Below are 15,514 nucleotides of genomic sequence, written 5' to 3'. Positions count from 1 at the left end.
TGATCTTGGTTCAGTCCTGTATGACATATGCAGTGCAGGCCAAACGCATTGTGTAGTCTGCTTTTTCAGTCTATCTAGTAAGTAGCCATGGATCAAACTGTATAAATCGTTGCACCAGCGTATGATCATCTCTGGTGAGGTTCGTTTCAGTGTGTTGATTAGCAGTATGCAGTACTAGGTTTCCCAACAGTCAATTATGGACATGAGACTCGTACTATATATACATGTGGGATGCATCCATAATGAGATGACTGACAAACCCCAAGGTCGCTTCAAAGCTTGGATGCGAGGCAGGCCTATGATAGATCTCGTAATCAGACATATTCCTGAGATCGAGGACATCGAATAGATTATCTGAGCTACATATACAGCCAACCATAAATGAGAAACATAAGCATCTCAACTCGAAGCAGCTTGACAGCTCTTTCCGCTCTGAGTTCGAGAACATCCCCGAGGGCAAGGATATGACGGATCGTACTGCCACAAGAAATAGGGATCTGTCTCATTAGTAAGAACATTGGCCATCAATCGAGATGGATACGGAAGATCAAAAGAGGCCTCAAAAACATCAACCGATGGAATGCGAATCTGGCCCCAGCCTTTCTCAATAAGTCTTGCAATGGAGGTTCCATAGATATACTCGCGAAATCCCGCCCATCGAATCGCAGAAGCACACTGAAAGCAGACAGTCAGTACGGGATCGGAGAATATAGTAGATGAACGGAAAATATCTTACCATTGGACAGCTTTCGGCATTTGTATATAAGGATAGATCCGTAAATGCCGCTGCTGCCTCGGTTGCAGTGAGGCGGAACTTGCCAGTAGGATCGGTTAGAATTTTTGTGCAGTTAGTAATTGCAGCAATCTCTCCTATTGAATTTTAGGTATCCGTCCATAATACTGGAAGTTAAAAGATTGACATGCTCACCATGAGATGACGGATTTCCTGTTTTGCCATTCTCATTAACACCCATGCAGATAAGCTCTCCCTCATCGGACGCTGTATGGTTCACTATCACGGTTCCAAAGGCCGCGAAGGGACACGGCGATCCGCTCAACTCGCCCAATGCCTGGTTGGCCAGGCGCATCCATCGAGCTCGAGTTTCAAAAGTGACTCCATTAATCATGAGTTTCTCGTCTGCAAGTGGCAGCTGGGTGGTTGCTAGCACCCCAGGTAGATAAGCAGCGGACACGATGAAGAGATGAGCCAACCGCATTTTGATATATGGTGTTGTGACCGGATTAGAAGACCTTGTCGGCCTGCTTATTTATAAAGAATAAAAGTCCTTCGCAAAGCGGATACCACCTAATAAATCTGTCATTTCATGTGCCCAGGTGTCTATGCGGGGAACCCCGATGGGTCCAATCTTTTTGCAAGATAATACTGATAGATCGACATCCGGATCGGCCGCAGTCGGCCGAGGAACTGGGTGGAACTTCCTGATTGACGACAAGAGACAAAGAAGCCTTGCTAAATGAGAACTCAAGTCCGATGGTCAACTTCTGCTGCAAATTGTTGTGCGGGGATGGGCCGAGAGTGTCATCGTTTCGGATGCCAGGAGTAGTTCGTGCAGGGATTATCCCCGCATAGATTTGTCTCTTCTTTGCCCACCAAACTACTGAGGCTTCAGGTACTTGGTAAAGTAAAATGCTAGCTCTATCAATATTTACTACATATTACTAGTAGTACCTACACTTCAAGTTGTGACCTAGATTCAATTTGGCTTAGGATTTTTGGACATGGTGAACTTAGAGTAAGTTTGCATCTGATTGTACACCTGGGCACAAATATATATTGCATTTTGCTGCCCACTCATTCCATTAAATATTAATGAAGATGGCATCCATTATCCTGCAAGGCGTTATGCATATTTCACTACATAGTAAGATATTATGCTAATCGCATGGCCAATGTGATAGCTTTGGCGAGTAACCTTGAAGGTATAGTTCAGCTTTGGGTGGTTGCCGGGTCAACAACGACCCGCTGACAGCCCACAACAGACCAAACCGCTTTTCGTCTTCAGCATCAGCGCCCAGAGAGGTTTTCGGTTCTACTAACAGCAAAGCGATATATATCCTTTCATCTGAGGGTGACCGGGCGGCAACCTGCCAGATAACCTGCCAGATAAACAGACTCATCCTGTCACCCGACAGCACTAAAGATGGCCCGTCTCAACACAAATGCACCGACCGCTCGCAGCGCCCCCCGACCGCACAAAGCTATGGCAAATGAACAGCTGGGATCTGATCTCCTGGCAAACGGAAATACCCCAGCACTGTCGCGCAAGGATAGCGCCACTCGCACCAAAGGTTCCTCACGGAGTTCCAAGATCGGACCGGGTTTACCCTTCGACATTTTCCCAGACGACGACGACCAAATACGAGGCGATAAGACATCGAGCCAGAGTCCATATACCCCATCAGGATCTCCAACAAAGCAGAAGAAGAAGCGAACGTTGAAAACTTCACAAGTCAACTCCCTCCTGCTCCCACTGCAGCAAAGACCACGCCAAAGGCCAAATGTGAAAGTGGAACAAGATGACTACGACAAGGAAAATGATATAACGGGAGACGCAACGGAGCCATATACACCTGAAAGAAGTCCCGTTCCGTATCGATCACCAACAATAGTACGAAACACAACACGCACTCCCGCGAGAAATCGAGAACTCAATAGGTCTTTGAGCCACAGAGAACATATAAACAAAGATGAAGACAGCTGTGGGGACAATGGCTTTGAATCACTGGATGAATTTGTAGTCAGTGACAATGATGAAATCAGCTACCATGAGACATCCGACCCTGAAACAGAGGAGGAAAAAGCCCCAACTCCAGCCGCGCCACCAAAGTCTGCGCGGAAGAAACTCATGAGAGGAAGAAGACCAAACTCCGAAGCAGAAGTGGAATCTGCGAAGAATCCAGAACCTCAATCTGAACTCAACCTAAAACCAAAAGATCCGGGGACAACAAAATCGCCAACAAAGTCTAGACACAACACTCAGAAACTGTCTCAAGGCGACTTTGATCTATCAACGCATTTTAAAACACTTGAACTTGATGATGACAATGGACCTGCCTCTCAACTAGAGACAGATCTGACACAGTGAGCTATTATATATCACGCTTCCCCTGGCCAATTATCCATACTCATTATGTTCTATAGATCTGTCATCGAAATGAGCCCCCCCACCAGAAGACATGTATAGAGTGAAGAAGAACACCCACACACCACCATCTACACCATCACGAAACCGTCTGCGCACCCCCACGAACCAGAAAACGCGCATCCCACCAACCCCGCACAGGGAGAGCGTCGATGCCTTTTGGAGCCAAGAGGAGACCGTCGCATGGATCGATCAGCATTCACCAGAGAAGCCTCTAGGGCGAACAGTGATAGAGCTGCTTCAGGATTTCGATGATTCCGAAACCGATGACACTGGCCGTGACTCTACTTCCAGCGTTGAGCCAAGATCCACACCGGCAGTGAAGCAAAAGCAGCCCAAGACCCCTAGCAAGACAGCCCTTAAAAAGGAACAGGCAGAGAAGAACAGAGCTGTGAAGGCTCGTCGTTTGTCATTCAACAACAAAAAGGATGACTTCGCACAGACTTTCCTGACTGCGCTCGACAATGCAGTTGCGGAGGGCAAGGTCTGCCAGATGGCCATGGTAACTGGCGGTGTAAAAATCACTTGGTCGAAGACGCTCCAGAAGACCGCAGGCCGGGCTCAATGGAGGGGGAGCGAATTCGCGACAAGGACGGCCATGTCAGCTACAAACATCATGCCTCTATCGAGCTAGCCGAGCGCATCATCGACGACGAATATCGCCTGATCAATACCCTTGCCCACGAATACTGTCACCTTGCCAATTACATGATCTCCAATATCCGCGACCAACCCCACGGCGCAAGCTTCAAGCAATGGGGACTCAAATGCAAAGAAGCCTTGAGAGATCACCCCGTCTACGGCGGAAGGATCAATGTTACAACAAAACATTCTTATAAGATCGACTACAAGTATGTTTGGGCCTGCGTGGGATGTCACCAGACATATGGTCGCCATTCGAAAAGTATCGACCCCAATCGAAGCCGCTGTGGCAGTCCGAGCTGCAGCGGTCGACTGGAACAGATCAAACCGAAGCCTCGGAATGTATCGCCGAAGAAGAACGCTGTTACGCCGGCGACACAACGAAATGTTATGGACAATGTTGCCAAGGAGCTTGGGGGATTTACCTTGTAACCTCGCCGCCATTTTGATGCAGATAGTGTGAACATATAGAGCCGAGAAGGTGTACATGTATTGGACAGCAGCATAGCATTTCAGGGTTTATGCATATCAGGAGTTACTGAGCTTAGTTTGAATTGAATATTCAAGTTCTTTCATATAATTCATCTACCTAATATTTTAACTAAGCTATCTACTTTATCTAGTCCGACCAAGCCCGGTTCCAAATGCCCCATACATTTGTAGACTCCGTATTCCCCTTCTCCACCAATATAGAAAATATCATGCTCCGCCAATATCAATATCAAATCCCGAATTCAAACAAAAAGGCTCCAATCCCGAATTTCCAAGCCACCGACCAACGCAGCAACAGTCTCCTCCGCAATAGTCTCCTCCCTAGACAGACCCTGCGCATCCCCGGCCTTGTCAAACTCCTCATGAGGCACATTGAAGAAAACCAGTAGATCCGTCTCCTGCGCCGCAAGACGAACAAGCAGATAATGGCATGTCAACTGCGTCATCGCAGCACCGGAACCATTCGTAGTTGCGCCCGCAACAGCCGACGTCCCATTCGTAGCGGGAGCTTGGCCTCTGCCCTGCTTAGGTGCATTTTGAAACTGAACAACACCCTTGTAGGCACTGATAGATGACCCAGCCGGCGCGGTGGCGGTTAACCGGGGAAGGTCGGCCTGTTGCGGCGGGGTGATCACTTGCAGGGCATCGCCCTCGTCGCAGAGATCGTTCAAGTGATACAGAGCAGCGGCCTGGTCAATAGTTTCCTGTGAGGCGCCGGCTGCGCTGCCGCTTCCTGCTGCTAAGGTGGGGTTTTGGTGGCTGAGAGTGGCGAATGTGCTGAGGGCGTCTTCTTGCGAGACGCGCTGGTTAATCTCGATGATCAGGTTGGAGAGGGTCTCTGGTGAGAGGAAGAGTTCCTGGTGATCTGGGATTTCGCGGAGGTTGCTGTTTGGCTTGTTAGCTTCCAAATGGTGCATTTTTGGGGGATTATCTATATTTGTGTGCGGGGGTTATGGGTTTAGTGGATGGAAGGTGGGATGTATGGTCTTGTTCCAGATCTGAACTCCGATATATGACGGATTCAAGTAGGACCGAGGGAAGGGGTACGGGTTATAGCCTTATATCAAGAGGGATTCGCTCACCTTGCGTCCATCCAGCGTTGCGGCACAACTCCGCGGATTGCCCCGCCGAAGAAATCTTGCTCAGTTGTTGGTGCCATGATAGATATCGCCTTTTGCTGTATCGGAGCCCTGGAAGGCAAATTGTATAACGCTTGTTGAGAAGGAGATGTCGTACGACTCCGATTTTATATTTCCGGGGAGCTTTGGGGATGAGGGAGCTCCGATGCAGATGCAGACTTTGCGTAGATGCTTGTCGTTCACTTTTCTTTTTGTTTCCTTTTTCAAAGAAGTCGTCTTCTCCGATGGCAAAGTATTATTTTTCCAAAGCCTGGACTTTGGTAATTCAGGTAGAGGAGAAATGAGGGATGGAATTGTTGGTGGGCAGGTCACAGGGTCACAGGTGGTGGTTTTATGCTACAAGTTGGGGGAAGGCAGCAATTGGCGGGTGGTTGTCCTCCGTCATAAACTTCTGCCTCCCCCAGAATCGGCTCAGACTACTTTGGAAGCCGCCGTTCGAATCCGCCAGCCATCGCATTGCTTCTTTTGGTCAATACCTCTAGAAAAAAAAGATCATTAACATGTTACTATTATGCGTAAATATTTCAGTTGTTGATCTGGGAGATTTGCTTGCTTGTTTTCACTGCGCTGTGTGGAGTAGTTTAATAGGAACTTACGGAGAACCGGGATATCACTCCAGCACCTATACACTTGCTTCTACGTACGAGTTGAATGACCCCGATACTTCCCTTTTTAGGTGACTATTAAGAAAGTCATTCAATGCCATAAATCTACTGTCTAGAAAAGATCAGACACTTAGTTGAGCAGACGGCCATACGGACTCTCAGTCCGAGGTTTAGAACATTCCATGGTTATAGACTAGAATAAAAGAAACCATAGCTATCGTTATCTACCTGATGAGCTCGAGCAATCCTACTCGAACAGTTCCTCCACATATGAATCGAGTTCAACCAACTGAAAGCTATCCTGCCACTTATCTCGGAATTCTTTCTTCCGATACGAATAGCTAGTGACCTGCGAAAAGCTCACCAGTTCCACAGTCCAGCCGCGCTGCAACGCACGTTCAACCATGCGCATGAAACCCTCAGAATACTCTGCCACTGCCGCATCTCCAGTGGCTAAAACGATAGTCGCCGGTTCATCCGTGTCCACCAGGCTCTCGAGGATTTTCAGGTGCAGAATTTCGTCCACGCCCTGCTCGACCCATCGCTCGTTGGAGGCGTTGACCGTTTCAGGTCCGCCATTTCCATGCTGAGTTGTGTTCCCGGGAGCCTTTCGGAACTTGGTGTGGCGAGGTGTGGCGTGCTTAGCTTTGTGTACACGCTCTAGGATATTGGCTTCGTATCCAAGGGTTTTAGCTTCGTTGATTGAAGGAAGCTGGTCTGACCCAACAAGAACCCTCTTCGAGGCGGGACGGCCTCGCTCCATGATCAAGGAGAAGTTGGCGAAAGACATATGGAGGCGGCGAATGCGAGTTGATATCGGAATATTCCGCGAAACTTTCACCGAATCGTGGAATCCTACCATGATCTGTGGCGCGTTAGTTCATCTGAGAGAAGAGATGAGCCCTGGAATCAAAACTCACATTCGACATATCGACGAAGACATGGATCGGACGTGACTGGACATTGTTTTGAGTTGGCTTCGGAGAGTGTCCTACTCGTGATACGAGCTGGGCGTATTCAGGGAAGTCCTTGAGGAGCTTGGTCATTAACCCGATTCTGCGCTCTGTCGCGGATTTGTAGTCAACAGGTAGCACACGTATACCCGCGGAAGTTGTGATAAAGTTTTTCACATTCTCTGACTTCAAGGTTGACTCTTTCTCGTCGAAAGATGATGGAGGTGTCTCATAGCGACCATGTCGGGCGTCGGGAGTACCCAGTTGGCCTGGCGTAAACGCTAGGTGGTTGGGCCTCCAAGAATAAGGTCGGTCAAAGACAGTTGGGTGCGAATCGGAATCAACTTCGTCGCTGCCTTCTGAAGAAATTGTTTCGAGTGTCTCTTTGGGTTTGCTACCCTCATACATATTGGACCCTCTCGCCTCGGGGGTCCTAGGCGCATTCTTTATGCCGTTCACCTCTTCCAAAGAGGTCTCTGGGGTAGCTTGTGGCGCGGTATCATAACTTTTAATCGTACTCGAAGACTGCTTTGAACCTTTGGAGGCGGGATCGCGAGACGAGGATAAAGAAGTCCCGGTGGCAGCCCTTGAAGTAAGGTTGCATTTCGAGGTACCCGGAACAGGTATGGGTGCAGAGGAAGTGTGTGATTTATTGGGATCGGTATGGCCACGCTTGAGAATTGTTATGGGCGGACGAAGCTGAACATATGGTTGATGACCAGTAGGAACGGGGATTGTCGGCTGCCTCGACTCTAGAGTCCGGAAGGAGTTTGAGTCTCGGTTGATGATGTCCCATAGCGACCCAAAGTCTCCGAGTCCGTGGGGGTCAGGTTGGGGCCTGGATAGACCTCTTGAGCTCTGAGAGAAAGTCTGAACATCGGGCTGTTGGCGACTCTCTGAGGGTGACGGTACGGCGCCAGAGTGATTATGCCCATGGGTATCAGAGCTTCCATTATGAGTGGAAGAGCGGAGAAGGTCGAAAACCGGGGTGAAGTCCCAATTCGAGGCCGGCTCTGTGGGATCTGTAACGGGCATTGACAAGGTCGTAACTTAGATCAGGTATCAAGAGAGAAAGAGATCAGGATAGGGTGATTTGAAGTAAAGGGTAGAACGCAATAAACTGCAGAACGAGATCGACGTAAGAAAGAGTCACAGAACATGTCGTGAGAGTTCGTGAAGAGAGTGGATGAGCATGATGAGAGTGAGTCAGGTAGATATGGGGCATCAAAGGTCCAGAGGCGGAGGCGGAGGTGACTGGTGGCAAAGTAAGGCGGTGAGGTTCTGCCCACTAGACCGCCCTGTGAAGCAGCACTAGTCTATATTTAGCAAGCGGGTCCGCGTTAAGATCGGACAGGCTTATTGGTATTTACTATAGGAGCTTGGTAGTAGCATGGTCGGGATTGAGTAAACTAGACAAATATATATATTCTGTTGCTGCTTTTAAGTTTTAAGTTTTGTTCCGATTTTTTGGGGGTCCTTACCTCACCGCCAATTAGCATGAATCGACCTCAATAGACTATGACGGGAACTTATAGATGCCGAGATCCATATAGTTCTTGTTTTGAACATAATTCGAATAAGTAAACAGAAGGGCTATTTTATTTTTCATTTTCTTCAAGTTCCTCCGACAATTCTCGCCAAATATTGATGTTTTCGAGCTCATATAATGTAGGCTGTACTGCCAATCGCAAACCTGTTGGATTTGATATGGGCCGACTGGATGACGACGGCTTGCTTAAGCCGATACTGGTAGATGATCGATGAATTAGTGGGCGTATAGAAGGCAGACACGAGGCAACTATTGCCACTGATGCCTCAACCAAGCTCCAAACTAGGGCTGTGGACATTGTATCCAACAGATCTCTATATCCATCAGAAGTGCCTGAATTGTCAGAGGCCAATCTTCATATTTCGACGCTGGGGAATGACCTACCATAAGTGAAAAACAAGATCACCACCATCCTCACAATTGCAACTGCAGTTGACAATGATCCAAGAAGAAAAACCAATAGAACACTAATTTTCTTAGACAGTGTAAGCTGCAGCTGCCAAACCAGTGGTACTGGGAAAAGAAGCAGGGTGAAATCCGTGATAACGTCTGCGATAGCATAACCAGACCAAGATATCTCCGCCTGGATGCAGTGGCGTCGATGTGACCATGTCTGGTATTGCAGACTCCAATTTCGTACATTGCATTGAAAAGCAGATGTGACAAGAAATGCAAGCGCAAGCATTGTACAAACAATGATCATGCCTAAAGACACGATATTGAAGATTTTGCCCCGAAATATCCTTCGATATGCTAGGAGCACGCTTATTTTGATGACACCAAATGTAATCTTCTCGATAATGCTATAGCCAAGGACAATCTGGGATTGTTCAGCATAATGAATGTGAATGTTTGATTTTTTCCTGATCTAGACCCGACATACCTTCTCTGCAATATCATCTGCCCGACCTCGAGAGATTGTGTTGTGATGTGGCGCATTAGGACCAGCTGGATTCGAATGAGCCCCTAAGGACCCAAGCGCAGTGCCTTTTCAATTTTAAGTTAGAGCTGATCTGGGTGGCTTGCAGGCAGCCAGGGAGAGAGAAAAGCCTACCGGCAATATTAGTGATTCCTAGTCCCCATACTAGGATAGTAGAGACAAAAATTATCCAGTCGTCTTCTCTCAGTGGAATCCCAAGTTTGCATCGAGTGAAAAATCTTAGCGCTACGGCAGCTGATGCAATTGTTGGAAGTACAACGCCCACGGCAATCACGCTATGGGGCTGCAAATTTAGCAACATTATTGAAACATAGTTGCCATCGCCGAGCTGGAAATTGAAGGATATGAAGCCACCATTTATTTCCGGTCACCATATTTCAATGAACAGCTTTTCAGTCTACCCTTCTGAGGCGGAATTCCTCTCGTAGCCACCGTCCTTGGTGTATGGCATGCTGAGCAACCTGCAGGATATTGGGGGCGCAAATGTACTTGGCAGCTTCCCTTTGAAGTATCTCCGGCCCTGGCCTGCACGAATCCCAGCCACGCTTGACTGAGCACTGGCCGGAGACCAGATGAGACCTATCGCAGCACTTTCCCATCCTGGTACTGGCAACCAATCAAACAATAGCTAACTAAGCTAAGCCTGCACAAAGGATCGAAAGTGGAGCCAGTCGTGCGTAAGGGCATGTTAGTTTGCGGGGTTTGGATATGTCCGAGAGTAGTAACTGGATATCTCCTTGCTCAGTACATGGTCGTGCTTGGGGTTCGCCTTAATCCCCCGCTGCGAGGATGCAGGACCTGCCGGTTTTAATTCGCACTTAGCTCCTCAAATCATGAAAGGATGATTTTTTCGTAGTCACTCATAACCCTGCGCATTCTTCCCTTGTGACACAACTTGGACTCACCGAAAAGGAGAGAAAAGAAGAAAGAAAAATGCTCACGTCACTTCTTCTACCCCTTGCTCTGGCCACTACAGGTGCTGCTCGGTCCCTAGGCTGTGGCAGAGAAATCCCTTCCAAGTTTCCTTCCGCTGGAAAGAGTGCAATACTGCATCTTCCAGGAACCGATCGCGAGTATCGATTATACATTCCACTCACATACGACAAAAACCAACCCACTCCACTGTACTTCTCCTTCCATGGAGCTACTCGGGACATGAACGAGGAAGAGGAACTGTCGCAATTCTCCAACCCTTTTTTTAACAAAGATGGAATTGCCGTCTACCCAAACAGCAAGAATGGTTATTGGCTTTCCAATCCCAGCGCCAATATTTCCTTGCCGAACGACCTTGATTTCACCAATGACCTCCTAACGCATATGGAGAATTTACTCTGCATCGACTCAAGCCGAGTTTACTCGGCTGGCAAGTCAAATGGGGGCGGTTTCACCGCTGTCGTTGCCTGCAATGCCACGGTTGGCAGCCGGTTCGCTGCTTTCGCATCCGTCAGCGGCGCCTATTACGATACTGACAACATCCCTGGAGTTGGGCCTTGCAAACCTGCCAAACGCAAGGAGGGCTACCCTTTTATTGAGTTTCATGGCACTGGAGATACAACAGCACCCATTGATGGCAATACGAACAGCAACCCAAAGCTACCTGTGATCGATTTCCTCGAAGGTTGGGCCGAACGAAATGGATGTGTGAAGAATGCCAAGTGGGCAAGGAATGAGACTGTCATGGAGGACCCGCTACTCAGGCATGCTAGCTGGGACTGTGCTGGCAAACGTGGTATTGTTCAGCATTACCGCGAGAGTGGGAATGGCCACTGCTGGCCTAGCACGGTGGGTAATGATGACTACGAAGAACATCCTTTACAGTGTCCTGCCGGTAAATCTGCATTTAATGCCACTGAGTATATCTTCGAGTTCTTTAGAGATTATCGTCTGAGACTGTAGGATACAGATGGCTTGGCGGCGCGGCAGTCCTGGTATCTTAATATGTCTCGTTACAAATATGTCTCGTTACAAATATGTCTCGTTACAAATATACTATTATATGATTGATGCCCGTTGATAGGTTGACCTTGGGAATTTCGTAGTAGCCGGAATAGTCAATGATCCGAGAAAAACCGACAATAGAGAGGTTCAAGCATACCTAAAGAGGTACCTAGGGCTGATATTAAGGTTCCCATAAATCTAAGTATATCTGTTACTTCAAGTTATTATGATTCATCTGTCCGATAATGGTGTAGTCATCCGTGGTGTTTACATGTTGATCTATAGCTATCCATAGCTATCCTGCTTCGTGACACTCCCCTAGAGACAAATAGCTCAAAGAACGTGACCAGAAGCTTGGGTTCTTAGTCACAGCTTGATATTTTATCACTATGGAGTATTTGTCGTTTTAAGCTTGTCAGACCAGGTCGTCATATACTAGTTATTGTGTTCGTCCTCTAGTTGGTACATAAGCAGCTCGGAAGAACTCACTCGGTCCAGCCCGATTACGTCGCCGATAGAAGGTCACCCCGATCAATGTGGACCAGAAAAACAGACTTTACGAATAACCTTATTCCGATTTATAATAAGGAAAAGATAGGATCGCAAATTAATTCTGTCCAATCATTCATAACAGCCCAAATATAGCGGCGGCGGCTTGATTATCAGGCTTACCAAATCTGTCATAACTTCAACTGAAAAGCAACATGGTAGAGCCAAATGATATAGACGTCTCACACTTAACTACCCCTTGAGACAAAGTGATGAAGCATTGTGTATTTTAGGCCGTATTTGTTCGGGGAATCATTGACCGGCTATTGGGACAAGGTGACGGCTCCCCAATGCGGGAATCGAATGATTCTCGATTAGAGTTGTTCTCGATCATTGAATCACCAAATAGATCATGAGATGCTTTCTAGTATTTCTATATGCAGCCAGACCGAGACCTACCTCTGTTTCCCTTGTTCATTTTGGGGTAATCACCCTTGACAATCTCCTGGCATATCGTAAGTGTATCGCAATGATGACGAACCGGCAGAGGTCTGCGTTATTGAGAGTATTGGTAGAATTCCTAGCATAAATGCAACGATCCCCTTCACTGATTTAACCCATTGTCGGATTTCAAACAATTGAAACTCTCCCATCATATCTCCTGGAAACCACGCTTTCAAACTTCCAAGACCAGTCATTGAAAATGCCCGCCCAGGAGCCTATTGAAGTTGTCGACGACGAGGATGCCGAGGGTTTCGAAGAAGTCGATGATGAATTTGCAAATTCAAGCCAACAACTTGGTACGTATTCTTTCTGCGGTTTGCGTGATTAGACGCTGAGTTCTATCTGCTCAAGATGAGGATGAAGCCATCGACCAATCGAATATCATGAACGATCGGACTCGTCACGCACAGCCGCAGACTTCGAGTTGGTATAGTGAGGCGAACGAGGATGATCTACCCGAGGAAACACTGTGATCATATACTGTGACTTATATCTTGGTGCAAATTTAGAGAAGAAACATTGGAAGGAGAACTAGCCATTCACGGCTCATGCATGTGGGAGATTGTCTTGAATCGCACATTAATTTTTCTTCTACATCCCATACCTAGGTACACGAAGTTATCAATTATCTACAGGAAGATGTTATTCGTAACGTGAATCCCGGATTTAGACTCGCAAAACGGTGTCTGAAACATCCAGTCCTCGTGGTATGACGACTAGTATTCAAACTAGCTTAACAACACCCGGATCTCCCCTGTAGTCCGGGGGAACAATGAACGCAAACTCCATTGCCCCTTGCCATCTCCATCCGCATCTCCATCGGTGTCCCCATCGGTACCAGGCTTGCGCCCCGATCTGCCGCTCCTGCCACTGATGACACTTCCGCCGGTTCCTAGAGTAGCCTGCGTCATTCCTCTAGCCTCATCTGCCGCAATGATCATACCCTCGACGAACTCGAAGTCGCGACAGAATGCTTCAACGGCATCTTCAGTGACACTATGGACAAGAGATGCGCTTTGTACACGCTTGAGGTTGTCAGTTGCATCCATGAGAGCGGACGGAAGGAAGTCATCCAGCTGCTGGCTGGATGTAACCAGCGACGACGGCTGGAAAGCAGAAATACTCGTGAGATCGGTGAGATGGGGCTTTTGTGACTCAGGCTTTTCAGAACTCTCATTAGATTCCGTGTCGGGCTCAGATTCTTTGCCGGACTTCGAGAACGGTTCTAAGGCATCCAAAAGACCCTGAAGCCCGGATGTCTCGAGGAGGAATTGATGCTGGACATCCAGGAGATTTGTGCGAAGAGTAGATAAAGCGGTGGATAAGGGGGCCAAATGCGTAGCACTGGCAAACTCAAATGGGGAGATAGTTGCTCGCGCTGCGAGAAGGATATTTGTACGGTAGATGGTCTGCGCGGTTATATCCTCCACCTCACTAGACGATGTTCGGGCCAGTGTCAAGAAAGGGTCGAACGCAGCATGTAGCACAGGGGTGAATCGATTCTCGTTCGACTCTGCAGGCGAATCATCTGGTCCGACCGAGCCCTCGTGCGTCTTCATGAGCGATATTAGACCTTCCAGCGCATCTAACAAGAACTCAGGAGGTGACAGGTCCTCTGGCGGGATGAGAACAGCAGGATCAGCTGAAAGGATGCTGACTTCGTCACGCATCAAATTTGTGAAGTGACGGAGAGTAAACTTCTCGAGAACTTGCATCAAATCCACGAGGTTTGATTGTGTTCCCAGGAGCTTGGAGAACGTGGTACGGTAAAATGACAACAGGTTCACCACCTTGTAGCAGGTAACGGGGTCGTCGTGGCCCTGAATGACTAGTTCAACTCTCTGCCGCAGGGAGCGAGAAACGCCCGTGAGGTCCCGATTGACCAGATCACTGAGGGCCCGGTGGCCGTCAAAACTGACTTCTTGGTCTTCGTCCAGCCGCGACCAAGGCTCACTGCTCAGCCCGGCCTGAATGCCCCGGGCAAGCTCCTCACCGTCGGCAACGAAAAGCGCTTCTAGGGCTTCTCGTTCGGATACTGTCGTGGAGTGCACCCATGCGAGCATATCTCCAATGTACCGAAGGGGATCATGGGCAGAGAATTCGATAGGTTTGACAGTGCGGTCGGCTCCCACACCGCCGCCATTACCACCAGAAATAGCATCAGTGAGAGCATAATGGAAAGCATCAGATAAAACGTAGTCTCGAGCTTCCGCAAAAAAGTCCAAGCAGCTGTGAAACAAGGTTGGCCGCTCGGCCAGGACTCGTAGAGCCCGGCGGATCGAGCTGCTGATGCGAGGGTCTTCCAAGTTTAATGACTGGAACTCTTTTTGGATCCACCGATAAAGCTTCTGGTATGCAGAGTTGAGATTTCGAGTGCTCATTTCCATGATCTCGAGACCCAATCGCTGGTTCTCGCCGCCGAGCAGAACCTCACAATCATGGTGTACTTGCTTCACGCGGGCAAGAATATCGAAGAAGCGATCGTCGACAGGCTCCTCTACCGAGGTCAATATAAGTAAGTCCTCCTCCGGTACCAGGAAATGTTTCGAAAAGGCATCTAGCAACTGCTGTTTCGTTTCGGTTTCCTTCCTTTGGGCCATCAGGGCACCAGCTTCCTCCAGCACGGGTGTAGTATCTTGCTTCGCCTGACCGATATGCTTACGCATTTCATCGCATGTCTGATTCAAGGTCGATATGACAGACCCGATTCGTTTCAATTGCTGCATCGCAAGCGATTGTTAGCTTCGTTCTCGTTCGTTGTTTCCACCTCCGCCGTAGTCTCACCTCTGCCACTTTTCCAAAGTCTCGCACAATCTCCGCGTTGGAGTCCACCACTTCTTTCTGTACATCGAGTCGTATTTGTCGTCGTGTCCCTGCGGTGTTGTGGATTCCGCGTAAGCTCAGGGTTTCGAGCGAATCTCGAATGTCGGAGTCGGCGTAGGACGCAGACAGAACAGAGGTCAGGCGATTGGATAGAGCAGTCGAGCGCTGTGAGGTTGGTGGCGACAAGGGCGACGAGGCCGGAGAAGGCCCATTGCCATTGCTGGGACCAGCGGGGAAATAGCTGGTCATTGTTGGCGTGGAGTAGCCAGCGAGGCG

The 15,514-nt window shown here is 48.5% G+C and overlaps 8 protein-coding genes across 8 annotated transcripts; 3 read left to right on the top strand and 5 right to left on the bottom strand.

The window, feature by feature from the left end:
• Positions 1–399: 399 nt before the first annotated feature.
• On the bottom strand, positions 400–1,217 carry N7509_006810 (nucleoside deaminase; the record flags this gene model as incomplete). Its single annotated transcript, XM_056631447.1, has 3 exons — positions 400–675; positions 737–870; positions 929–1,217. The coding sequence occupies 3 exons, from the start codon at positions 1,215–1,217 to the stop codon at positions 400–402; spliced, it is 699 nt and encodes a 232-aa protein (XP_056486998.1).
• Positions 1,218–2,162: 945 nt separating this feature from the next.
• N7509_006809 (uncharacterized protein) lies at positions 2,163–4,238 on the top strand (the record flags this gene model as incomplete). Its single annotated transcript, XM_056631446.1, has 3 exons — positions 2,163–3,103; positions 3,207–3,666; positions 3,735–4,238. 3 exons carry the CDS (start codon positions 2,163–2,165, stop codon positions 4,236–4,238), a joined length of 1,905 nt encoding a protein of 634 aa, XP_056486997.1.
• A 302-nt stretch (positions 4,239–4,540) lies between these two features.
• mog1 (Ran GTPase-binding protein MOG1) lies at positions 4,541–5,457 on the bottom strand (the record flags this gene model as incomplete). Its single annotated transcript, XM_056631445.1, has 2 exons — positions 4,541–5,183; positions 5,381–5,457. 2 exons carry the CDS (start codon positions 5,455–5,457, stop codon positions 4,541–4,543), a joined length of 720 nt encoding a protein of 239 aa, XP_056486996.1.
• An 832-nt stretch (positions 5,458–6,289) lies between these two features.
• Positions 6,290–8,030, bottom strand: N7509_006807 (NYN domain-containing protein; the record flags this gene model as incomplete). Its single annotated transcript, XM_056631444.1, has 2 exons — positions 6,290–6,907; positions 6,963–8,030. 2 exons carry the CDS (start codon positions 8,028–8,030, stop codon positions 6,290–6,292), a joined length of 1,686 nt encoding a protein of 561 aa, XP_056486995.1.
• A 563-nt stretch (positions 8,031–8,593) lies between these two features.
• On the bottom strand, positions 8,594–9,785 carry N7509_006806 (uncharacterized protein; the record flags this gene model as incomplete). Its single annotated transcript, XM_056631443.1, has 4 exons — positions 8,594–8,877; positions 8,929–9,364; positions 9,428–9,531; positions 9,599–9,785. The coding sequence occupies 4 exons, from the start codon at positions 9,783–9,785 to the stop codon at positions 8,594–8,596; spliced, it is 1,011 nt and encodes a 336-aa protein (XP_056486994.1).
• Positions 9,786–10,417: 632 nt separating this feature from the next.
• On the top strand, positions 10,418–11,380 carry N7509_006805 (CE1 family esterase; the record flags this gene model as incomplete). Its single annotated transcript, XM_056631442.1, has 1 exon — positions 10,418–11,380. One exon carries the CDS (start codon positions 10,418–10,420, stop codon positions 11,378–11,380), a length of 963 nt encoding a protein of 320 aa, XP_056486993.1.
• Positions 11,381–12,614: 1,234 nt separating this feature from the next.
• N7509_006804 (uncharacterized protein) lies at positions 12,615–12,888 on the top strand (the record flags this gene model as incomplete). The annotated part of the gene is made up of 2 exons (XM_056631441.1): positions 12,615–12,711; positions 12,767–12,888. 2 exons carry the CDS (start codon positions 12,615–12,617, stop codon positions 12,886–12,888), a joined length of 219 nt encoding a protein of 72 aa, XP_056486992.1.
• Positions 12,889–13,143: 255 nt separating this feature from the next.
• Positions 13,144–15,487, bottom strand: cog6 (Golgi transport complex subunit COG6; the record flags this gene model as incomplete). Its single annotated transcript, XM_056631440.1, has 2 exons — positions 13,144–15,135; positions 15,200–15,487. 2 exons carry the CDS (start codon positions 15,485–15,487, stop codon positions 13,144–13,146), a joined length of 2,280 nt encoding a protein of 759 aa, XP_056486991.1.
• Between the last annotated feature and the right edge of the window lie 27 nt (positions 15,488–15,514).

This window comes from Penicillium cosmopolitanum (assembly GCF_028827165.1).
Source record: "Penicillium cosmopolitanum strain IBT 29677 chromosome Unknown utg000008l:1.0-4398992.0:1.0-4402845.0, whole genome shotgun sequence".
In the NCBI taxonomy this organism is placed as follows: Eukaryota; Fungi; Ascomycota; class Eurotiomycetes; order Eurotiales; family Aspergillaceae; genus Penicillium; species Penicillium cosmopolitanum.
This window is presented reverse-complemented; position numbering and strand designations above follow the sequence as displayed.